The 26,630-nt window shown below is 37.7% G+C and overlaps 1 protein-coding gene across 1 annotated transcript in view; it reads right to left on the bottom strand.

Annotated features, from left to right (window-relative positions):
- The window catches only part of KCNU1 (potassium calcium-activated channel subfamily U member 1), a gene marked incomplete at both ends in the record, with an annotated part of 120,536 nt that overhangs the window by 86,428 nt on the left and 7,478 nt on the right, over positions 1–26,630 (bottom strand). The window contains 12 exon segments of the mRNA XM_080659015.1: positions 877–885; positions 887–947; positions 2,040–2,122; positions 3,269–3,374; positions 7,126–7,236; positions 9,320–9,411; positions 10,296–10,466; positions 15,714–15,789; positions 16,978–17,053; positions 18,717–18,828; positions 20,057–20,147; positions 21,233–21,294. Of these exon segments, the coding sequence (XP_080515141.1) occupies positions 877–885; positions 887–947; positions 2,040–2,122; positions 3,269–3,374; positions 7,126–7,236; positions 9,320–9,411; positions 10,296–10,466; positions 15,714–15,789; positions 16,978–17,053; positions 18,717–18,828; positions 20,057–20,147; positions 21,233–21,294 (1,050 nt within the window).

Genomic DNA, 26,630 nt, shown 5'->3' with positions numbered 1-26,630 from the left:
GGTCCACAAGATGTCCCATCAGCTATTTAAACTGTCTTCACTCATTTGCATTCTTTTTTGCTGCTCTGGTTAGGTGAGTTTCACTACTCTGTCTTCCAGTTTACTGATCCCTTCTTCTGATTTATCGTCTGGATAAGCCCCTATAATGCATTTTTCAGTTTAGTTACTATATTCTTCAGCTCTGTGACTTTTATTTGGTACTTTCTCATACTTTCTACCTCTTTGCTAAATATTCACTTTTTAAATCTATCTCTCCAAGTTCAGTGACATTTTTATGACAGTTATTTTTAACTCTCTGTCAGGTAAGTCACTTATCTCTCATTAAGGAATTTTTCTGAGATTTTATCTTTTTGTTGTTGTTGTTGTTGTTGTTGTTGTGAGAACACTTATTTCTGTTTGTTCATTTTCTCTCTGTGTTGGTTTTTCTGCATTAGAAAAAACATCAACCTCTCCTGGTTGGTTGGCATCTCTTAAAGGAATGGCCTCTTGTAGAAGATGAACCTTATTAATCAACCCTGACCTAGCTCTGTCTCTCAACTTTTGTAATTGTCTAATCAGCCTACTTTAGTTTTAGTGGCTCCCAGTAGTTGATAGTGTCCCTGTCAGTTTCCCAAAGCAAAGGATCTCATTTATCACTTAGATTCAAGCTGATTGGAAGTTAGACATCAGGCAGCAGCTTTTAAAGTATTCAAATATACCTCTTTCTTAATTTATATTCATAAGTGATTAACAGTCTTAATGAGACTCTGAATGTCACCCACAATTGGCAAAAACTTTTCAAGTGCAAACCCATTTGAAAGTATTAAACTCATCTATACATAGATAAACTAAATTCATCTAGCTCCACAGACTAGATAGGCTAGGAAGAAACAATACCTTGTTATGGATTGAGAAGTATCTGTATGATGATTCTGGTATTAGGGTTGTAGTTCTTGATAGAGAGTACCCTACATAAACAGCAAATACGTTCATCAGTGATGGGCCACATACAATGGTTTTATAATATAATTCAATTCAATGTTAAATTGATAGCTGGAAAGCATAATAAAATGGCATATTATAAGTTTCATTGTTATACTATTCTCGAAAAATGTTCTGTTTAATAGAATACCCACTGAAGGTGGCAGTTGTTTTAGTGACTTAGTAAAATAAATCTATGGAAAGGTCAGCTCTTGGTATTCAGAGATTATGGTCTTCTGGGACCAATTTTTGAAAAGGAAATAAGTCATTTTGTATATATGTTAGCCTTTAAACTCAAACACATTAATTACAAGAAAAAAATAGAGATTGAATTACTGTCTGTAGCTTGAAATAGCTCATAGAATCTCTTTTCCAACGTTCTTAGTTTACAAATTAAGAAATTAAAGTCTGTGTCATGTTTACTGTATTATACATGGTGAAAGTTCTCAGCTGTTTCTTACTCTTTGTAGCATCATCTTCAGCTATTTCTATTTATTTTGCCTTGGGGAGCCAGAAGATTCCCTGGGTTAGGAACAAAGCCATTGCTATCACAAGGATAGTTGGATTCTGTTACCACAAGTCAAGTTCCTGCTCATAGATAGTTCACAATTAAAGATGGTAACACTAGTTCTAGACACCTTAAAAAAAATTTCCCATAGTCACAAGCACATCATACTAAACCATGCACAACTTTTCACCAGAACTACTTAGGGGGAAAAACTATAAGTAAAGTCTACTATTAGGGTTCTCATATCACCAAGAACATTTCTATTTTTGAGGGGGAGAAGATGTTAGTTATAATGATGCTATCTGAACAGTTATCACTTATCTTTATGCTTGCTTTTTAAGTTTAGATAGCTATTATCCATATGAAAATTCAGCACAGTATGTGGACAAGCCCAGAGACATTCAGAATACTCTATTTTCAATTACTTTTTCATACATCTGCACTATTTCTGGGGGCAAAAAAAAAGATGCTGTGACATCTTCTGTTTAGTCCTATGCACCAGGTTTTATTTTAAAAGAAGCAGAAATGTATCAGCATTGGATAACAAAATACCACAGTGCCAGCTTCATACCTCATGATGTTTGAAGTGTCTTCATCATGTGAATCACTGCACAAAGGGTTGGCTATAATCAGGCATGCTTCCGCAGATTCCACCTATTCTTCAAGATTGGACAGCAACCATCTTGTTAATTACGTGGGGAATGCTGTAGTGTGCCTTTTTTGAGTTTTCTTACATTTGTTTGTTGTTGTTGTGTGTGTTTTTTCATAAAACTTCCAGTAAGAAAGAGAACACAGTTGGGAAGGAGTTCTGATATGGATGCAACAACATCAGGATCATAGTCCTGCAAATGCTGCAAGGGCTGTGAGAGCTACAATGGATGAGTCGACTAGGGCACAAGGTCTCCAACATAGATGTTAGATTGCTTTAAAATGGGTAAAGTGCATAGTTACTTTTTCCTATCATCCCAACCATCAATTTATGCCTGCTGATAAGTAATACGATCTTTTAAAGCCATTTCCTGTACACTTGTTTGCCTTTCAGGACAGCAAAGAATGGAGGAACTGGAAGTCTGCTTAACTCAAAGTAAGCTGTCATTCAATAACTTTGGATGCTAAATCTTAAGATTCTAGAAAATTATTGATGTGGCTCTTATAAAACCAAGGTGCAGAAAAGATGAAGATTATTCTGAGTCTATAATTTTCTGCTTTAATTCTTTACATGAACATTATAGATCTCTGCTTTAAAAAACTGAAGTCTTTTGGTTTATATGATTCTGTGAAATCTATAAAATGAGAGAAAGCTGGCTTTGATCTTAAATGAAAGCTGTCTAGACTGGGTTGGCCTTTAATCATTAGTTTTAGTTCCAACCTTAATGGGATCTCTGCTATTTTCTTTCATGTCTCTCCTATCAGAAGTCACATCAGTGTGCTCAGAAATTGGTAAATCTGTCCTCTGGTAAGAATTGCATTTGAATGGTAAGATCAAACACACTTTGGCTATCCATAATTTTTTCAGATCTCTTAGACTGTGAAAGTAAAACTGCTCTAGGTAGAGAACTTAGTAAAATAAATAATTTAACTATAAGTTTATATAAATAGTGAAGTCTGCTTGATATTTGTCAAAGAGAAACCTGAGGACAATTACTACATCTCCTTCATGATCAGTTTTTAAAATTGAGAAAGTTGTATTTTCCCAAATTTAAGGGTCTGGAGTAATGCCTTTGAAAGAGACTAGATCCTGTCATCTTAACTGTTGTAGCTGAGGTTAACTACAAAGAACAAAGGAAAAATAGTTCTTACCCCAACTCGCCTCAGATCCACCCACTTCAATGCCGATCCAGAAACAAAAGTTGCATAGGCCATGTAGCACTTAAATATTGTTTGCAATTCCAAAGAAGGAGGAACCCTGGACAAAGAATGTAGGATCAAAGAAGAAAAAGGATGATTGACTTTGCTTAGATACTGTTATATTTATTTTCATTTAATAGAACCCCTAATCTCCTCTTGGAACACATCTATATTCCATTCATTTTTAATCCACAAGGTTAGGTGACTTTGACACCACTAGCCTAATTCCATGGATGAGTCTGAAGCTCAGGTCTAAGTTGCTAAGGGAATAGTCTATGTGTAAACGTTTGGGAGAAATTGCTGGCAGCCATCTTTTAAAAACAATTTACCACCATCTTCCCTGTGGCCACAAGAATCCACAACCCTCTCCTGTACAAAATAATCTCATGTTCTCCCTCAAAAGTGTCATCTCTTTATAGCAATCAGGTCAAAGTCCTGCATCTTGTTATCTTAAGTCAGGTCTAGATGTGGATGGGGCTCCTCAGGTATAGCTCATCCTTAGCTGAAGACCTGTGAACTAAATCAAGTTTTATTATACCCATCTCCACACCCAACATGCCATGATAAGGAATAGAAAAATTGCAATAAACATTCCCAATCAAAAGAGGTGAGGGTGGTGCCCTAGTGGTTTGGCTCAGTGGATAGTGTAGGCCCACAGACTGAAGGGTCCCGGATTTGATTCCAGGCAAGGGCACATGCCGGGGTTGGGGGCTCAATCCCCAGTAGGGGGCGTACAGGAGGCAGCCGATCAATGATTCTTTCTCATCATTGATGTTTCTATCTCTCCCTTTCTCTCTGAAATCAATAAAAAATATATATTTCAAAAAAAAAATAAAGAGGTGAGGGTGGTAATGAAGGGCACATATAAATAACCAGAAATTAGCACATAGAAATTCTGAAATCCATCAGAGCACATACCATGAGGACCCCCTACCCAGCGGCAGAGGGTTGTATTTTTTTTTTTTTTGAGCCTAGTTTTGTCCTTATGAGCTAATCCATTGTTCTTCTTGATTCTTTTCTCTCCCCTCTGACCCTCTGAGCCATCCTTTCTTTTCCCTAATAAATGTCCCATGTTTGTACTTGAATAGCTTTTTCAGCTTGATTTCTGCCTGTGCTGCATTGGAGGTCAAGAGGCATTTTTTTTTTTTTTCATTTTGAACTCTGTCCCTTTACCCCAAGCTGGTAGTACATTTTACCAGTAAAATTGTATTTAAAGTATAGACAAGTCTCTATACATATTATTCAGGTTCATGGCATGCCCACAAAGTCATGTTCATGATTCCTCTCTACTTTGAGAAAGTCAGGATTTTGGGAACAATGTCCTCACATTCTTAGAAGCCCTTTGCCTGACTTGAGAGGATCATCAATGAGTCGCCACCTTAAATCTTTCTGAGGTCTTAACAAAGGGTCCTCAGCTGCATCCTTGACTGGATCTTTACATTTGACCTTGAGGTCATATTTCATAAGTGGCATCTTGGATTTGATTTTTTTTTTCCCTGAGGTCATTTTCCTCTTTAACATTTTTTGGCAAGCTGGAGAGACTGTTATGGGACTCCTATATTCCCCCTTAGGTTCTGCTTGAAAATTAAAGTGTTTCTTCTTCAGCTCAATTTTCATGCCTTATCATACATGATTATACAGGGGCAAATGACACTCAACATTCTTTTGGGAAATTTTCTTAGCCAGCTTCACAACTGCACTAGGTACATTTTCTATCTTCCATGTTACTTTTAGTGACATGGTTACCAAAATTCTGCTCTTCTTCCAGAACCTAATAGAAATTTCCTCATTGTTCTTCTGGCCTCTACGGAGAGTCTCCATGCAACCTTTCCAGCCTCCGACTACCACTAGTTCCAAGGAAAAGACTATATTTTGGCTTTTTGTTATGACAACACTCCACTTTCACTACCATGTTTTGTTTCTGTAAAACAAACACTTCCAGAACTTCTTGATCTAAAACAGCAATAATATATTATTTCTCATGATTTTGTCGTTGGCTGGTCTTAGCAATGTAATTCCACATAGTATTGACTGTGGTCATTCATGTGGGTACATTCATCAGAGTTTGGGAGCTCAAATGACCAAAATGACTTCACACACGTGATTGCTGCCTCATCTACCAGCCTGGAGCAGGTGAGAGCTTCATGGGCCTCCTCCCCAAGCAAGCTATTCTGACTTTTCATATGATGGCTTAGGGCTTAAGACTCTCTTGGCGTGAAAGTTGAAATTGCCAAGTTCTCTTAAAGGCAATAGGCCTGAAACTAACAAAGTTTCGCCTCTACTGCATTCAATTTATCAAATAAAGTCACTGGCCAGTTCAGATTCAAAGGGATGAGAAAGAGACTCCATCTTTTATTGAGAATCCCAGAATGAAATAACAGTAAGAAAAGGAAATATTAATAGCTGTATTAAAGGAAAATCTACCATAATTACAGATGGTGATAAGTGCTTTAATGAAAATATAACAAAGTAAAGAGACAGAAGGATTAGAAGACACTAATTTAGATTTGTTGAATAGAGAAGGTCTCTCTGAGTGCTGAAGGATGAAAATAAACTGGTCATATAAAGATATAAGAAATTCTTAGCAAAAAGAATCAATCAATAAAGTGGCTTTTATAGAGATACAGGAGAGATAAGATATTAACTTTGAACAGGATTGTTAATAGTGGAAATGAAATGATAGAAATAGAATTTACTTAGGAGACAAAAGGGATGATATTGATGAAAGTATACATAGGATTTGAGGGAGACAGGAGTATCAAAGACATTGCTTAGTTTTTTGCTTTAACTACAAAATATGTAAAGGTTGGTGTGAATCTTAAATACATTCCTTTATGAGATAAAAATGTCACTTCAAATCTGTGACTTACTTATTGAGTGATTAACCATTTGGGGAAAAAAGAAGCTAACTCCTTTCACATTACACCAAATCAATTTCAGAGAGCTAAAATATAAAATATTTCCATAAGAAAACATAGAACTCTTATAGAAATATTTATTATATCCTAAAACAGAGAGGCCTAAGAATGTAAGAAAAGCAAGAAATAAACAAAACAAAAAAAAGAAAAGAAGTGGATGGATTGAAGTACATGTAAATGAAATACTATATTAAAATGAAAGCACACAAAATTGAAGGGCAAAGAGGGAAAATATATTTATAATATATGACACAAAACAGTTAATATTACAATACACTGAGTGCTCAAAAGCCAGAAAAATAACAGATGAATAGCCTTATAGAAAATAGAGTGAAAAAAAAAAATAAAGAGGAATTTCAAAATGCACAAAAAATGTTCCATTTCACTGGGAACCAAAATTGTAAAATAAAATAATTAGAAATCATTTTGCCTACTTTAAACTCTTTTTGTATTAAATATGTATGTCTCAGTGCTTTACAAATATTTGAGTTGGATTACGCTTGTGAAAAGGTAAACTGCATAGAACAAAAACATCAACTATTTGAACTTTAGATTTCCAATCCAGATAATTAACAGTTAGAATTATAATTATGAAGTATGCTAGACATGTGCACAAAATTATGGTCATATATAAGAGTAATCAGTATAGAATAACCTTAATGATCTGGAATCACTTAATAGTACATATACAGAAAAATGTCTGGCAAGATATATTCTCAATTTTTTTCAGAAGTTACCTCTGATCATGGAATTGCTTTTCCTTTTCTGTTTGCTTCTTATTATTTCCTAATTTTTTGATGAGTATTACAAGGGTCATTTTCTCCCATTAAAAATATCCACATATATTTCAAGTATTAATTTCGAGTCTATGAGTCAAACAGATATACTTACTCTCCCAAGAAAACAATCTCAGTGTGGATCTCCCCTGACTTATGACGGAGAAAATTCCTCAAGAAAGCAGTCACACTGTCCACAGTGATGTTTCCACAAACCACAATGAACCTGGGTAGCAAGAACATATTAGCTGGATCATCTGAGGAACAAAAATATCTTCCTGTCTAGATTTCGAGGTCGAAAATTAGCTTAAACTTAGGGTTTTGTCTTATTTTTGTTCATCCTCACTCCAAGGTATTTTTTCCAATGATTTTTAAAGAGAGTGGAAGGGATGGGGAGAGGCATAGAGAGAGAAACATCGATGTGAGAGAGACACATTCATTGGTTGCCTTCCACTCCAGCCCTCACCAGGCCGGAGATTGAGCCTACAACCAAGCTACATGCCCTTGCTCAGAATCAAACCTAAGACCTTTCAGTCCACAGGCTGACGGACCAACCACTGAGTCAAACCGGCTAGGGCTTAAACTTAGTTTTAAATACATTTGGTATTTGAATCACCCAGATTTTGAAAATAGAAACACCCAGGACTGTATCTCCATTATACAAAAGCAGTGTCAGATTTCTGTCATCTCCAGTTCATCTCATACAGGGTATAACTCCACGCATTTGAATTACATGTAGCTTTTTAGGAATACAACAATAACTATCATAACTGCTAGGTTTTTATGGTTATTTGTAACTTATAACAGACTTGAAATGTATAATTTGATTTAACTTTGCACTTGAATCCTGATTGGCTGATCAAGTCATTTCTTCACTGAGGAATAATTGAGGCTCAGAGTATTTAATTGAGTTTCCCATAGTTAAATGCTATGGCTGAGACAGCACTAGAATCTAGGTTATTTATATTTATCTTCTGCATGAAAATTATCTAGTAGTCACAAAAAGTGACTGCCATGGAGAGACACCTATGAGAGGTGCAAAAATATAAGCATGTAACTTTTATGGTGGAAATTAGCTGTCAATTTTCTTAGGCTTAACATATATATACTTTTCCCTCTACTAATCAATTAAGAAAATGAAAAGCATAAATTTAGCGCAAGTTTACCTTATATTTTCTAGACCTTACTGGCTGATTTAGCTTGGGTCACTATCACTTTCCTGAGATAAACTGGGTCAAACTTTGGCTTAACTAGTTTATTTCATTATTTTCATTCATTGCACTATTTTCTTAGTCCTAGGTCCATCTTGGTCTTCATCCACTATGTTAAGAGACCATGCCAAGAAAATTTACCTACATTGTGCCTCTTTTTTCTACAGTGGACAGAGACTAGATAAAAAAGTATCACTTTGAATTCACGATCTCTGCTTCTTTCTTTTTTTTCTAAGATGTGAAAAAGCAAAAAAAAAAAAAAAAAAAAAAAAAAGCATAATGGAAACTGAGATAATATATATCCACAGAGAGAAAAGGTAAAAACAAGTCTGTTTTCCTCGTGGGAACAAATGACTGTGGCATGAACAAAGGAGATCTATGAAGTACTGGTGAAAAGGCTGAAATTGCTCCTCACTCCAGCAAACCTCTGCCCATGAATGAGCCCTATATGGTTTAGGGTAGTTTTGGCTAAGACAACTGAATTATTTCAAATTCAAACTGTGGCTTTAATTTGATCTATTATGTAAAATTTGCCTGAGTTAACCACGTGCTTAAAATGAATAAGAAAATTAGTAATGTATATAAGAGAATAGATAGTGATAAGGAAGGTCCAAATATTGTCACAATCAATATTTGACAGCGAATGACAACATTATTTGCCATTTTAAGTTGACTTAAAGCCCTTATAGGCATATCTATCTTAGTTTGTATCAAGTAGCAAATACAATCTTCTTGGTATTTATTTTAGCACAACCCTCTTTAGTGAATGAATGATCCTGCCAATATATTCACCTAGGTCAGTGGTCGGCAAACTCATTAGTCAACAGAGCCAAATATCAAAAGTACAACGATTGAAATTTCTTTTGAGAGCCAATTTTTTAAACTTAAACTTCCTCTAACACCACTTCTTCAAAATAGACTCGCCCAGGCTGTGGTATTTTGTGGAAGAGCCACACTCAAGGGGCCAAAGAGCCACATGTGGCTCGCGAGCCGCAGTTTGCCGACCACTGACCTAGGTCAAGCAATAGCTGTTTAGAAAGAGGTCTGTGATTAAAGGAATATCTCAAACTGTAGAAATTATACTTGAAAGCTACTTACTTCTTTCCTTTGAGCACTTCATAGGAACTGGTGTATGTCCTCTTGGTAACAAAGAGTTCCACGATCTCAGGGATATAGTTCGCAAATAGTATCTAAAATAATTAGCAAATAAAACCTTAGGTCTCATAATTTTAAAGGATACTAAGATTATAAAAGAGAAAGAAGGTACACAAAATGTTGTCTAATTTATGAGGGGCATCACTGTGAACTATATTTTTAAAGAAAGACCATGTTTCTTTCTTACTTCAGCTTTTGAATTTGATTAAAATTGAATAAAATGCTTTCCTGAATTCAAAATGGTGAAAACAATGAAGGAAGGATAAGCAGAAAGGCAACCTTCCTACACATTCTGTCCCCTCATCACTACAAAGTGCCCTTAAACTTGTTATTATTTAGGAACTTTGGTGGGGGGGAGTTATGGGACAGAGAAAAGTTAAGGGGAAATGAAATGAGGGGATGTAGCAGTGTTGACAATGGAATATCAGAAAGGTGAAGTAGAGAACGTGGCATGGTTTTAAGGAATTGAAATTAGAAACTTGACACACACTGCTGAATCATGCACAAATATTCACTTATCTGAAGGAAAATGCTGGTTTGGAGAGCTTACTCATTTGAGCTGGAAGGAACAGAACTTCCTTCAGATCAAATCTCAAATTCCCTTCCTCTTTGGAAGAAAGACTTTAATCTGATGGGCCAAAGATGAAGGAAGACAGGCATGTTCCGGTCAATATAAAGGCTAATAAGGAAAATTTACTCTCCTTTGCTGACCATCCTCATCTCTGGCAACCAAGCAATTACTTCATGTGCTCTGAGAGAAGCAGTTTGGAAAAATATGGGATCCATATATCTTTTCATATTCATTTGACACCTGATAATGTAACATTTACTCTCAAGACTATACTGCTTTTTTCTCACCATTAACCAAATGCCTTTCATTTCTGTGCTACATTCAAAAGATATTAAAAATATTCTTCACCAAACTCCCCAGAGTGAAGAACATGATGAAGGTCCGTCCTAGGGATGTCTTGGCTACCACATCTCCAAAGCCAACAGTTGACGTTGTTGCCATGACCAAGTAAATGGAATCAAAATATGTTAAGTTCTGTGAATTTCTACCCTTAAGCCAGGGATCACCAGAATTTTCCACCTGTCAAGAGAAAAGAACTCAGGAAATGGAACCCAAGGGAAAGTTTATAAAAAATAAGCAAGATCACTTAATTCAATACAAATGAAATATTAAATGATTCCTAGGCAGCTGTGAAGGGTTGGTAAATTGGGGTAGTGATTGTGTGAAGTCTTGGTGTTTTTGTTGTTGTTGTTTTTAATGTGATTATTGCTGAAATCTAAGAGGGCATGTAGCTTGAGCTCACATTTGGAATCCTCCCTAGTGAAATTTATTGCACATATCTCTTTTCATGTGAGCACATCACCACTTCCTGGAGCCATCATGGACACCAAAGGCTCTCAGGTTTAGAAATTACTATTCATTCTCATTTTTCACCAGATCAGGTTTATCTATCATTAAAGAAAGGAGCACGCAAATAAGCACTTCATTTCAGTGAACTTAACTTCATAAAAGCAATGCCTAAGGAAAAGCAAACAAATGAGTTTCCCAGGTTGTTTCCCCTACTCCCCAAAAATATTTCTTCAGCGATTAAAAAAACTCTGAAAAATATTTCCTCTGACTTCCCCCCTAAATCTCCATGTTTTAAGGAAACTAAATTTATCAGGTTACTTTTTAAAATTATTTTATTGCTTTTTTACAGAGAGGAAGGGAGAGGGATAGAGAGTTAGAAACATCGATGAGAGAGAAACATTGATCAGCTGCCTCCTGCACACCTCCTACTGGGGATGTGCCCGCAACCAAGGTACATGCCCTTGACCGGAATCGAACCTGGGACCTTTCAGTCCGCAGGCCGATGCTCTATCCACTGAGCCAAACCGGTTAGGGCTCAGGTTAGTTTTTTATATTAAATAAAAAGAGCAACTTAGGCAATGACATTTATATTTATAATAAGTTTATATATATTATATATACATTACTTTATGTATATATAATATATATAAACTTATTATAAATATATAACATATATTACAAATAACATATAACAATGATATAGAATATATAAAATTTTCCTTTTTTTACATTTTTAGACATGTTTCCAAATAGCTTACATATTTCCTAGACATATTCCTTTTCTATTTGACACAAAAATGATAAAATTCTAAAGATGCCTAGAGAAAGTAGGTTTTTTGTTTTGCATTTAAGAACGGGAGTGGAAATTAGAAATAATGTAGTTTTCTCAGGTACATGATCACTTTGTAAAAGTGATATGTATGCCCAATGCTGACCCTTTTTTAAGTTTGATGAGGAGGTTATGAGTGTGGACACCTATAATATCCCACTCTGAAGTAAGAAAGAAATTGTATGTCTATAATTAATTCTCATAGCTGGTAGTAGAATCTGTTTCTACTGACTTCTGGAGTCTTCACTATTTTCTGAGACATATATATATATATATATATACATATATATATATATATATATATATATATATATATATATATGCCTAAGCTCAACTGATAGTTATGATGTGCACTGACCACCAGGAGGCAGATGCTCAATGCACAGGCATAGAAACATGGAACAGACTGATGAATCTCAGAGGGAAGGTGAGAGGGGGGGAGGGCGGGAAGAGATTAACCAAAGATCTTATAAGCACACTAAAGGCCCAGTGCACAGATTCATGCACCGGTGGGGTCCCTTGGCCTTGCCTCAGGGGTCAGGCTGAAACCAGCAGTCTGACATCCCCCGAGGGGTCCCGGATTGCGAGAGGGTGAAGGCCAGGCCAAGGGACCCCACCAGTGTACAAATCCGTGCACTAGGCCTCTAACTGTCGTATAAGAAAACCAGATATATACAGTATATTTCATCCAGGAATATAAGAGTTACTTGGAACTGTTCCCTTTAAGTAAAACCCTACAGTTTCTTTTAATAACATCTTAACACATGGTTTCAATCACACCCTTGTATAACATGTACAAACTAAATTTATTTTAACCTGGAAATAGCCTTCACAATAATTTAACCCTTTAATGTTTAACTCACTCATTTTGGGAATATTACTTTAGTGTTTCAAACCCCTCCCTGCTCCCCCAGCACTCCTCAAAGACATGGCAGCCTTCTGCTGGTTGGCTTGTTTGTTCTGCTCTTCTTCTTAACCATGTTAACAGCAACCTCTAAGCCCAGGTGAGAAGTAAATTAAAGTTAAGATAAAGAATTATGGACTGATGTTAAGATATTGAATTATCTATTTTTAATTCCTATTACAAAGCAACTGAATTTTTATGTTTTTAAATTCTGTGTTTCAATTTTAATGTGCTATGGAAGAGAAGGATACAGGGACACTCTCCCATCTCCTACCTTCACATCATTTGTATTAGTTACATTATTTTTACACTAGAGGCCCAGTGTATAAAATTTGTGCATGGGTAGGGTCCTTAGTCCTGGCCAGCGATCAGGGCCAATCAGGTTCTCCACCTCCCGGCCTCCCCACCTCCTCCTTCCCTCGCTCCCTCAGTGCCCCACCACCACCACTGGTCATCTACCACGTTCTGTGCCACCCCCTGGTGGTCAGTGCCCATCATAGCAAGCGATTGAACTCCCGGTCGAACTACCAAGGGGACAATTTGCATATTAGCCTTTTATTATATAGAATTGTATATGTGTTCTGGTCATAATAACAATTCCCTTAATTATACCTTAGTTCTATTTTAAAGTCATCTAATAATCACCACCACTAATTTTTATCATGGTTTCTTCATTCTTGAGTTCTTAGTTTTGATTCATCTCCTCTGGCTGGATTTTATCATTAAGAAACATTTTTTAAAAGGGGCACATGCGACAGGGGCTAGGGGAGGCTGGGGGAAGATCAATGGGGAACAAAAGGAGATATATGTACTACTATGTGTAATACTTTAAACAATAAAATAAATTTTTAAAAAAGGGGGCTCATAGATGCGATTTTCTCTACCTGTGTAAATGACAGGATAAGTTGCATGTCCTTTCACACAAACTTTGCAGACACTGCTCTGTCATCTTCCTATATTGATTGACACTTCCAAGAAATCTGAGGCTACTTTGATTTTTCTGCCCCTTTTATAGACTTTGCTTTGTTCAGCTTGGATTCTCTCCTTATCTTCTAAGGTCAGTAAATTGCTCCAAAATATAGTTGGGATAAATAATTTAGGGTTATTTTTCCTGGATTCACTATATCCTTTAATCTACAAATTTAAAATTCATTTTAAATATTTTTTTCTGGTGCCATTTTTTGTGTCATTTTCTTCTTCAGAAATACTAATTTAATAGTATGCTGAATCCACATTGCCCATTTTCCATGTTTCTCCTCAAAAATCATTTGAATGTCTTTAGTCTTTTCCATGTCAGTGTTTTTGCCTCAATCCTGCCCACTGTGTCTCTGAGCAGCTTTTGCCACATTTATTAAATTTTGGTTTTCCCTAATGTGGTTTTTCAGTTCTACAATACTTTTTCCTTTTTCTTGGATACTTCCATCCCATTTTTAACTCCTGTTTAATATTCTTTTATTTAAAATCGTATATATTTTTTGAATTATCATTTTTAGTTTTTAAAGCCCTTTGTTTGTATTTTTATCAAATATAAAGATGTTTTTTAAAACTTTTGTTTGCTTGGACAAATTGTCTTTTAATTGTTGTTCTTGTAACTGTTATATTATATAACTGTTGTTACACTGATGTCTACTCTCCATCATACCCTCTTGCTACTTCCAGAAGAATTTGAGGATAAGCATCATGTTGATAACTTTCTGGTTAATTTTCACCTTTGAATGGCATCAACTTTTAGCTGTGAGTATGGGAAGATGGTAAAGTTGGGATAATGATAGCTTTTATTTTGGTTTGTCATTTCAAATATCCTCTCAACAAAATCTGCCATTTTCTTGGCTTTGGGTTTTTAACATTCCAGATGTTAGTGTGACTTACAGTGGATCCCTTTAAGTCACAAGCCATCTGGTTGCTTCTCTTTCTTGCTCTACATGCACCCTTGCTGGAGGTCTCCTTGCCTGGGAGACTCGATGTCCAACCAGGACACACATTTACATGCTTAGAAGGGTAAAGCAAAAAACTTGAATGGTTCAACTAAGCCTGGCAGAGACTGTGTCCAACTCAGGAGCACATGCTACTTACAGGAAACAGCTAGTCTTTGACTAGGACTGGTGGTGGCCTTGGTAGAATGGGTTCCAGAACCTTATATTTTTTCAAAAAATCCAGAAATCTGGGTTTTTATGTGAGTTCTCCATAAAAGTTATCAAGCAATAAAAGTAAAATACAAATATAATTAAGACAAATAAAATGAGACTATAGGCCACATTCAGCCCGAGAGCCTCTCATTGGAACCACTATTGAAGGCAAGAAGTCCTGATGCCATGGTTTCTCCTTAGCATCCTCTTCCTCCCATTCTGTGATGGCCAACAGGTCTCTACAGATACACTTCTCCCATGGGAAGCCCATGCCCTTGGGATCAACCCTCTGGCTCCAGGGACCTGCCTTACTGCTGTGACACTTCTTTCAGGAGAATCTCTCTTCCTGCTTCAGTGCTGAGAGGGGAAATGGCTGGTTTCAGATTTTTTGAAGGTTCATATATCGAAATTTCCATTTGGAGGTTAACATTTTTCTTGTTATTGCTTTAATTAATTTTGAGAGAGGGACTCATGTGAAAACTCCTACATTTTTTTTGTTTTGCTTTGCTTTTCTCAAAGACCTCTGTAGACTTTTAACATCCCGCTTCAATTTCTACATTTTCTAGGAATTTCTTTCCTATTGCTGAAATCCATTTATTATATTGCTGAATGATGTGGGCTAAAAACTAGCCTTATCATTAGGCAAAAGAGACAGCTATGTATACAGATTCATTTCAGGAGAACAAATAAATTCCCAAAACTCCTCTTTGCAACTCAGCAACACTTCCCCCACAATTCTCCAGCTTTTATACTTAAATTCTATAAGTGGCTTCACTTATTTGACTTTTTATTCTTTTTAAAAGTTCTGGAACCCTTATGAAGATGCAGAAATAAATGTTCCCTATTGCTTATACCTTTGAAGGGTAAGCTTTATTAGATCCTTTTCCGAGTGTAGGTTTTGAAAGCTCGAAGAAGGAACATTGATACCTTGAGGGTAGGAGATACATGTTTGTCATAAATATGGGAGTGGAGAAAACCCTGAAAAGGGAAGTAGAGAGATAAACTTCACACCAGTTACAGTGAAGGAGACAGGAGCTTAGAAGGATTACCCCCATTTTTTAAAGAAAAGACATTTATGATGACCGGCACCATTATAGAGACTGTGATGAGATGCTTACCAGGTGAATGAATCCTGCAGCTGTGAACCAGGTACTGAGCACTATTGATAACAGTTTGGCAAACTTCAATGCATTGCTAGAGGAAAAAAGACAAAGAGCTGTTGGGTTCTGACAGGTCTCAGAACAACACAAATGCCTCATCCTCTAAAATCTTGCTACTCAAAGTAGGTCTCATGGACCTGAAGCAAGGATACGCTCACCTGGGAGTTCATTAATGCAGAATCCCAGGCCCCACCCCTGGTCTACAGATCTGAGGTGTTATAAGGTCCTCTGTTTGATTCGTATACAGGTTAGCATTGAAGATGCACACACCCAGTTACATACACTTGCTGAAAAACCTTAGATTTTGTTATGTTATCCACTGGCCTAATATTATACTGCGTTTAAAACATATTATATATGTATCATCATAAAATAAATTTAGTAAATTGCTACATTGCCTAAAGGAATTGTACAAATGTCAGTGTCCCAGGCATCCAGAGTGGGCTTGCACAATGATATTGAGTCGGTCACAGAACTGTAGTTCCATAATGCCAGCCTCAGCCCAGGACCTTTGAGTGAAGAGGATCAGATAAGCTCCTGCCTCCTAAATGAAGCCCTAGCATTTAGTTGAAATCTCCGTAGGGCCACCTATCACACGAGGACATGCTTTTACCATCTTGAATTCCCCATCATGCATAAACATTTAGAAGTGAAATCTGCCTGGCCTGTAATATTGATGTTTCTGGTGAGAACTTAGAGATGCATGGAAATATTGAGTGGGTAACATAAGACCATACTGCTAAAACTTTAGAAGTACTACTACATTGCTGCTCAAAGGTAGTTTGAATTATTTTTTGAGACATTTGTAAGCAATAGTTCACTGCCGCTACTGGGCAGCTCTCATGCTCAGAGGGATTGTCTTAGGTCCTAGCCAGGAAAGACATGATTCATAACTGCAAATGTATAGAACCAAAGCCTCTGAATTGTTCTGAGTTTTTATTTGGGTAGAGGTGATAGGGGAATCAAAGCCTAAATGGACTTACACATTGTGGCTCTACAAAACAAAGAAACAAAACCTTCAAAATGATTGCAAACTTTTCAGCTAGTGTGTGATGTTAACACAGTGGGAGGAAGTGAGAGAATACTATATTGGCAGCTATGGGATTTTGTGATTTTTGCCCTGAAATTCTGATGAGAAATTAGTTGAATTGAAGGTGTAGTTAGCATTTTCATTTTCTAATCCAAAACAGTAAGTGAGTAGTATTTGAGGAAGGATATTTACCTGGTCCTGATGGCTCTCAGAATTTGCAAGATTTGAGGGAGTTCTAGCAGCCGCAATGCTCTTAGGAACCTTAAACCTAGAAAGCAATAGAAAAGAGAATGCTTCCAAAAGAAGAGGGTTACTCCAGAGAGTGAGCTGAATTATAACACAGTGGGGAATAGTTACACTTTTTCGTTCCTTGAAATGCTCAAATATAATCCTATATAATAAAAGCCCAGTGACCAAAATGGTGGAATGACCAGAATGACCAGAGACCAGAATGACTGGGGCCCCTCGCCCCAGCCAGCCCTGCCCCCCAGCAGGGACCTCCACCTAGATCTGGGGCCTCCAACAGGGCAGGCTGGCCGGCCTCCACCTGTGCACCAGGCCTCTAAAAGGGTAACATGCAAATTGTCTTTTATGGTGAATGACCAGAACAGCTGCTCGACCAGTCACTATGAGGTGCACTGACCCTTCTTGGTCCCTTTCCCTGGCTGGCAGACTTCAACTGCCTGATGGCAAACGGGGAACTGGGTGGGTGGAGGTGGGGGGGCATGGCCGGGGAGCGGGCAGAACGGCCAACCTCTTGGTCCCTCCCCCTGGCCAGCAGGCGCCGATCGCTCGATGACGAACATGGAGCCGGGGGTGGGAGGCGGGAGGTGCAGTCAGTGACAGGCCAAGGCCCCTGCCCTGCCAGTCGCCCCACACACAGAGGGCGACCCGCGGCAGGAGTGGAGCCAGTGAGCAGGTGGGAATAGCTGACCTCTTGGTCCCTTCCCCCAGCCATCAGGCTTCAATTGCCCAATGGCAAACGGGGAACGAAGCGGGGGGGGGGAAGGATGGTGGCAAGGAGTGGGGCCAGCTGTGGGCAGCCAGGGAAGATGGCCCTGATCACACGCCAGGCCGAGGGACCATACCCATGCACGAATTTTGTGCGCCAGGCCTCTAATATATTATAACATTGTAGATTTAAGAATATGAGTTCTAGTTCAAATCCTAGCCCTGACCCTTAATAGGTGTTATAATCTAAAGCAATGCCCTCAACTTCTCTAGCTCTTCATCTGTAAAATGAGAATTATAATAGTACCTAGGGTTGCTGAGCTAACAGAAAGCATATAAAAGCACTACTCACATTTCACTCTACTTAATTCTTCCTTAGAATAAAAAACAAATTATCTATAATCCACTTAAACTTCTGACTATAGGATATCTATGATATGCTCCTCACATTTGTATGATGCTTTACTTTATGTAGTTTGATAATAATGATAGCAAGAAATATTTTATAGATAATAAATAAAATTACATAAAATTAGAAAAAGCCATATAACTCCCATGCAGTGTCCACCTTAAAGACAAAGTAACTATATAAATCTCTAATATGTTATAACTGATGATCTATAGCTTTCAAAGACCAAGAGAGGTTTTTTCATCTCTCCTAATCCATGTGGGATCCCAGCACAAAGGGGCCACAATGGGATGGGAGGCTGGGGCCTTGCCTCTCAAGTTGTGGATGAGCCAGTCTATTAACAATAACAAACACTGACACCTTCTGTGTATCAGGTATATCACATTTCTAGGTACTGAGGTTTAAAAAAAAGAGAGGGTTCTGAAAATTTATTACAAAACCATACAAGTACAGTGATGTATAAGTACAGTGATGAATTTTTTTAAATGGCATTTGGGCATTATAAAGGAAAATGAAGGATATTTATGAATGAATGTTAAGAGAGTGTTTCTCATTCCAACTTTATACTTACCTAGCCAATTACTCTTCAGATAATAAGAAATAAATGTTGGTGGGATGGTAAAGATGTCTACAATTGAGTTCATCTCCAACCAGAACCTGATCTTGTCATCAGCTGCCAAAAACTATGAAATGGAAACAAAAGACCCCAAATCCTGTTACCCTCAAGAATTTTAAAGTGAACACTGGAGTGTATTCAGCTACATTTCATTCATTAACTGGAGTTTTGATCTAATTCTGTTATATACATATATATACACACACACACACGTATATACACACACATATATTTTTACATAGCAATATGATATATGCTGTAGACATAAGGATTGTACCTGTAGTAGGTGTTCAATAAAGAACATGAACCCATTTTATTTACTGGAACTTAAAGTCTCATACTCTGACCTTTCTGCTGTTCCCAGAGATTTATAATTATAGAGCTAAAACCCTCTATTTGTGAGCAAAGAGGAAACATGATTTAAGGTGGTCTTCAATGGAAAAGTTACATTTATCTACAAATATGGCTGGCCAAGACCTGTATTTATGAGCTTCCCTATTTAGAATAAAAAAGCAAGCATTTCCAGAAGGGAGAGTTTGCTGTAAAAAGATTTTAAAGATCAGTGTGGTCAGAGTATGTGCTGAAGGACAGTCATAGAAATACACATTACAAGTGTATGCATAACGTATATTTTATATATATATAAACCTAATATGCAAATTGTCCCCTTGGGAATTTGACCGAGTTCGATCGCTTGCTATGATATGTGCTGACCACCAGGGGCGGCGCGGAATGAAGGAAGGTCCTGGCTGGCAGCCAAGGCAGGAAGGCCCCGGCCGACAGCCAGAAGGCCCCAGTCAGCCCTGATTGCTGGCCAGGCCTAGGGACCCTACTCATGCACAAATTTTGTGCACCGGGCCTCTAGTATGTATAAAAACATGGAATGCATAAATTCAAAAAAAGTATTTTATATAGTTAATGGCACATCAGCCATCAGTGAAGCCAATGACATTTTCAGAGGCTTGTTATTCAGGTTCTGCTAGCTTGTGCTTATTAGTAAAGCTTTCTCAAGGTAGGAGGAAAGCCAATAAGGAGGGCAGTGTTGCCAGGTGACGATATTTTAAAAAAATCATTTTCATTTGTGTCTGTGTTGGAATTTTTGGCCTGGTTGACAGCTTCAGATGCAGGTGAAAGAGCTATTATGTCTCACTATACTTTTAACAACTTAGGACATAGACCCTCTAACTCCAGCGCCTGACAACATAGGCTAATTGTATAACCAAGGCACACACAGATCTCTCTATGTTGTACCTGTTGTGTTTGTCTGTTTACTCCCACTTCCAACAGGTACTTACTCTCAACCCAAAATAGAAAGTAAAGAAAGCATTGAAAGTCAAATCAATGGGGATGGTTTTGTCCTCATATGAAGAACAGCTTCCAACAGGGCTGCAAAGGAAACAAGGACAGTTTATAAAGACATACATTTTAAAAGCTGTGTCTACATTGAACCAAATTAAAAGGAAGGGTAGGCAATTTTTTATTTCTTCATGATGACACTTAAGTTCATATCTCAAGGAAATTTACTGTATCTTGGAAGTAGAGGTATGAATAAATAAAAGCACTAGACTGTGCATAGAGCTGAAAATAAAAGGAAAATTACCTGCTCTTTCTTTCCTAGAGTTTATTGCTTCTGTTTCAGTTTTATCAGCAGGGATTCAGAGGCCTAGAGATTATGTGGCTCTTCTTGATTTGCATGACCCTCTGTCCAGAAGGAAGTTTAGGATTCTGTACCCTTCAAATACAGAGCTACTCTAGATCAAATGAACTGACTCAAGCCAAATTAAAAAAAAATCCTAAAAGATCAGAGTAAGGAATTCAGAAAGCAAAGACTTCTAGTTTCCCTAGGATCTCTAAAGCTGCCCGACTTCTAAGCCCTGCAATCCCAATTTTACTTCAGTTGGAAATATAAGGAAATTCCCAGAGGATCAGCATGGGGTTCAGATTAGACTGGATTCTGTTCAAGAAACCATCCTTGCTTTGCCATAAAAGAAGGAAATGCCTTCTGTGAAGAGCAGACAATAATTTGCTCCTTTATCCCAGGTGAGGTCTAGCATTTTCCTTTCTCAAGACTACCCAAAGTTGTTTGAAGTCTATGAGCAACATTGAAATGGCCACAGAACTTCCACCTCAACATCTCAAGAGTCCAAAGGCATGTAAAGAAAGCCCTCCTAAGTGGCCCAAAGGAGAAGACAACAACTGGAGGTTTGCAGTCCCAGAGACTAGGGAGTAGACATGGGCATGGCCCCCCGGCCCCTAGCAACGCAGTTTGGCAGGATACAGAAGCAACTCATGTATTTTTTGTGGAGTTGGTTTTAGTGTTTTCTGGGGGGAATTAAACACTTAGCCTTTTAATGAGCTTGTGAATGGGAATATGTTTGAAAGTATATTAATCATTTTTTCTGAAAGAAAATTCTGAATTCAAGGGCAATCTTATGTTATAACAGACACAGGTGACTATAGATTTTACTCACTCAGCAGAATTGATGAAATAGATTATAAGAGACCCAATGCTTAGTACAAAGACAAGGATCACCTGAAAAAAAAAAGAGACAAATGTACATATCCATTTTATTGACCTGAATATAGATGAATAAACAAATCAATAAACCTGTCTTTTCTTTTTATCTTGCCTATCCATGTGTAGCCATTTTTCACAATTCATCTATGTTAGTCTTCATTCATTCATTCTTTAAAGAAAAATTGATTGGGCCTTTATGGGTATTCAATAAATGAACATGTAGTCACCCATTTTATTTACCTAATTTCAACTCTCACACACTTAATAATAGTTTGCCCTTCCTTCTGCTCCTAAAACTTTCTAATCTCAAGATGTCCTATCACTTATGCATTCATTTACTCATTCATTAAGTGTTTAATATAAGTTGTGTACTTTATTACATGTTAAAAAATGAGGGCTGCTGGATATAGACTTGGGAGTTGAATTGCCAATGATGTTGTAGAAGAAACAGTCCCAACCATGTCCATGAAAAGATGGTCAGAATTTTGACAGGAGGGAAAGTGCTACAGTGAGAAAACAAAATGAGTGCTTTTAACCTGCAATGCTCCTGGTCTATAAAATAAGCAGGGCTTGTAGAATATAATTAGAAGTGTATCCAGGCAAAACCCATGATGCATTTGGATGAAATTTTTCATAGCCCCAGTGACTTTTCAGGTCAACTTCAGGTAACCAAATATTCCTTCAGTTATTGCTAGTTTCTGAACCATTTGTTTCTTTAATATGTTCAGTCTAGTGTAGTATTAATAATACTAATAATAAAAATTAAGTTTATTTACAATTAAAGCTTTATACTCCGCCAGCCCAGGTGTTCCTGGGCAGGTTACTTTTACTAAGAAAGATGTCAGTTTCTTCTCTAGTAACCATTTTAAGAATTTTTATTCCTAGTTGCCCACCAACAAGGCTATCTGTGGCCTTTTCAGAATTGTAGGTCAGTGTGGAGGAGTGGACAGAAAGGGAAGGTCAGAGTGGAAATGTTGGACTTGACTGGTCTTAGAACACTATGTTTTCACCCTGAGGCCTGAGCATGGAAAGTGTGCAATGTTTACTTTCATGAGTTCTTTCATTGCTCTTTGGAGAACCCAATTAAAGTCCTTCAATAACTATTTCTTTAGTACATATCATGACCCAAGTATTATTCTGGTGATTGGGATATATCAGCAACCTATACATAGATCTCTGCATATATGGAGCATAACTGATATGGTATGTTAGAAGGTACATGCTAGGAAAATAAAATAGAGCAAAATAAAAGGGATCAAAAATGCAAGGGGAGGGGACAGAAGAGTTACAGTCTTGATAATATTTAATTGCTATGTGTCCCATTTATGGTTCCCATGAATTGTATGAAAACATTCTCTCGCTGGTTGCTCACAAATCTTCCCTCAGTACATCTCACACTCCTATATTCTGCGGGAATCCTTACCCACCAAATGCCTTCTTGATCGGGTAAGAAATGCTCTTACATGGGACCCACATCTGGCCCATGGACCAGATCAAGTATTCTTTGCCACCAACAAACACTGGAAGGAGAGGTTATCTTCAGTGTGGCAACTCCTCTGGCATAGAGCAGCTAGCCAGGTAGTCCCTTATCAGAAATGAACTAGATACCAGTTCACTGTGTCCCCAAAATTCAAAGAGATGCAAATGGCAATTTCTGAATGGTCTCTCCTAAGCCTTTCTTCGGGCTTGACATGAGAGGATATACTCCCACGCTTCTGCCACCACAGAACTCCTTCCAAAAATCCTTTTCTATTCCCAACCTACCCTAATTTACATGTGATTGGGTAATGTGCTAAGAGCTTCAACTGGGTTTCTTCTAATTGCATAGTAAGTGACAGTTTGCAGCTTATTTAAAACGTAAGAGTTACTGGCATCTATTTTAACATCAAAATTAAATGATGATGAGATAATGCTAAGATCAGGAAAAATACTGGCAATGGAGATACATATGTCAGCATATTAATAATTATTAATACATCGTTTTCATGAATTTTTAAATTTTCTTTACATATGAACATATTTTTTTCTCTTACTAAATTTGATAAAAAATTCAAGTATAAATCATACATTGATGGGATTCCAGAAAGATAGTGGCAAGCCATATGTTTACAAACCTCCAAAATGATAAAAATTAACAAAAAGAGAAGAAATTTTTAGTTTTATTGAAACTGAGAACATTATAAACCTCATGTCACAAACTTAAAGAACATTATCTAGAAATAATACATAACAAACAAACAAAATGTATAGCAAACCAAAAGAAGGCACTGGGACCTAAATGCTTGCAAACACTGTTCAGTGAGTCAGGTGAAAGTGAGAGAGAATTCTGAGAAGACCTCTTGGGTTGAAGGGGCAAAATCTGAAAAGCTAGCAATTTGGCAGGGGTATAAAGCTATTCACCTGAGGTACAGATCAAAGAAGGAGCCACAAAGCCAGAGGGCCTAGGAGAGGCATCCTGAAGCCAGGAGAGGAACCTCTGAGGTAGGAGCAACACCATAGAAAGCAATCAGAAAAAAAACACACACACAAAAACCTGAAGAATTTGAGATGTCATCCATGTGCAGAGTGGCCACAGCATTATCCCTCAGGTTTGTCTGTGTGGGAAAATGCACAGTAAATTGAGGCTTTGATTTCCACAGTGGGGCTTAAATCCCCCTGTTTAGTTGGTGGGTAATTATGGGTATCTTCAGAATACAAACAGCAGTCAACGAGGATAATGAGGGATCTTCACTTAAGAATATTAGCAGACAACAGAAAATTGACAGTTACATGGGAAGTGTAGGAAAACAGAAGGATGAGGCAGAAAAAAAAATAGATGAAATGACCTCCAAGGAAAGAGTGAACATAGACTATGTAATTAAGATTTTTTTAAATTAGAATTACTGTTCTTAGTGAGATTCTAAAATTCTGTTAAATAGTATTGGAGGATTTGAAAGGCAAAAAGAGAATATGAGGGTCACACAAATATGAGGTTAACACAAATGTCATATCTTCAAGAAGCTGCACCCCAATACTGGTTGAGAGATCAACACAAAGAGATCAGGATTTTCAACATTTAGCATCTTATAAAAAGTGCTCTTGGGAGTGAGATTCAGACCTCCAAGGAGGGTCCTGGCTTGACTGGTAATGACACCTCTGAGGAGATGCTGTGAACCTGGTTCTGTCAGTGTTGGGGGGGAAAACAAAAACAAAAACTAGAAATAGTTTTTTCAATAGTTTTCACGTACTGACTGCTATAGGAGTGAAAAGCCATTGAATAGGTGAGGCTGGAAAATACAGATGCAAAACACAGAAGGAGCAGTTCCCTTCCCCTCCTCTAGGCTTTCTATTCTCTTGTTCCTGGTGTCAGCAGAGCCTAACTAGGAGCATAAGGGAGTTCACAAAAGAGACATGTAATTGCTAAGTCCTGGGCTCACATCACAAAGCAGAGGATAGAGGGTGCATATGAGATAAGATATAAGAGCTTAGTATCTAGCAGGTAGCCTTAAGTGCTAGAAGACACTAGAGCAATACTTACAGATATTTTAGAAAAAAAAAAGAAAAGAATTGCAAGCTAAGAATAATACATCCAACCAAATTGTTTTTCACTTGTGAAAGCAATATATAAAAACCATTTTGCAAATAAATATGGGAAGTATCAAGAAAAAAAAAACACACCAGGAAGATAAAAAGTAGTGCCTAATGAAAGGTACAAATAACTCATTTTTTAACCCTAAAGTAAATATTAAGAAAAAAATCTTAACATGTGTATAATGCTAAAAAAAAAATAGTAATCTAGAACTGAATGTCAAATTAGTTCAATTTCTGGAAGAAAAGAAGGGAAGTGTGACAAAGATCTCATGCAAGAGGAGGATATGAATATAAAAATGTGCAGAGATACAAAGAGAAATACAGAATGGTAAGTTTGTCCTGAATCTCATTTATCTAATACACCTAAGCTATTATATTAAGAATGGAATTATCCAAGTCAACGATACAAGAAAATAAAAGTAATAAAAAGTAAACAAATCAGAAATACAAATATGTGCTAATGGTCAGTGCTTATGTACCCTGGTTTACATGTATAATCATATAATTTTCCCTACATTATTTTGAAGGAGGTTACTCACATCTATACTAATAAAAGGGTAATATGCTAATTAGACCAGACGTCTTCCAGACATCCTTCCTAACAAAGATGGGGCATGGGCAAAGCTGCCTGCAGTCTTGGGCACCTGCAGCCGGCCTGGACAAAGCTTACCATTCCTGTTTCTGTTACAATGTACCTTTTAGGGATGTTTCCAGGCCTCAGTGGCATTGATGGTAGTGGTGACGCGGCACAGTGAGGGGCGTGTTTTGCATCAAGGAAATTCCTAAATTGCCCCATATTTGCTCGCAGTTGAAATTTCAAAGTCTAACCGACAGCAGGCGACTGGCCCTGGGGTCCCCATGGGCCTGTGGCCGGCCAGAGGGAGGGAAGTCCGGGTCTTGGGTGCCTGTGGCTGGCCAGAGGGAGGAAAGCCTGGGTCCCAGGTGTGGGGGCCGAAGCAGAGGCAGTTAGGAACAATCAGGCTGGAAGGGGAGCAGTTAGGGGCAATCAGACAAGCAGACAGAGGTGGTTAGGAGTGATCAGGCAGGCAGGCAGAGTGGTTAGGGGTGATCAGGAAGGCAGGCAGGTGAGCGGTTAGAAGCCAGCAGTCCTGGATTGTGAGAGGGATGTCCGACTGCCAGCTTAGGCCCAATCCCCGCAGGGATCGGGCCTGAACCAGCAGTCAGATATCCCCTGAGGGGTCCTGGATTGGAGAGGGTGCAGGCCAGGCTGAGGGACAACCCCCCCCCCCCCCTCCGCCCCGGTGCATGAATTTCATGCACTGGGCCTCTACTTATAAGAATCAAATCCAATTAAAAAAAAATACAACTTGCCCAAGATTACACAATAGGAAGTGGAGGAGCCAATGTTGTGTCCATGTCTCGCAAAATTTACAACCACCTTGTAATTCTGCCCCCAGAACCTAGACTGGATGAGCTTAGTTGTGTATCCAATACCCATTCTCCTTTTTTTTTTTCTTACTAACAGACATCCCCTTTGTTTTTTAAGCCACTGATATTAAATATTCAATTATGCAGCAAATTCAATATCTAAATGTTATAAAGACCAATAAAATTGATCACCATAAGAAGAAAAATTCCCCTGGTAAAACAGCAAATAAATGTATTCTAAAGTCAATAAATGGACAAAAATCCAGGTACATGATATTTATGAGACACTTAAAAGGAAATAAGACAGAAAGACTAAAAGATAGCTGGGCTAAGGCACCCTAATGAATAAAATGGGAGCAATGTTACATACTAATATTGTATTCTAAAATGTT

This window comes from Plecotus auritus (assembly GCF_963455305.1).
Source record: "Plecotus auritus genome assembly, chromosome: 3".
NCBI classification, from domain to species: domain Eukaryota; kingdom Metazoa; phylum Chordata; class Mammalia; order Chiroptera; family Vespertilionidae; genus Plecotus; species Plecotus auritus.
Note: the sequence above shows the minus strand (reverse complement) of the source record. Positions and strands in the feature narration are given on the sequence as shown.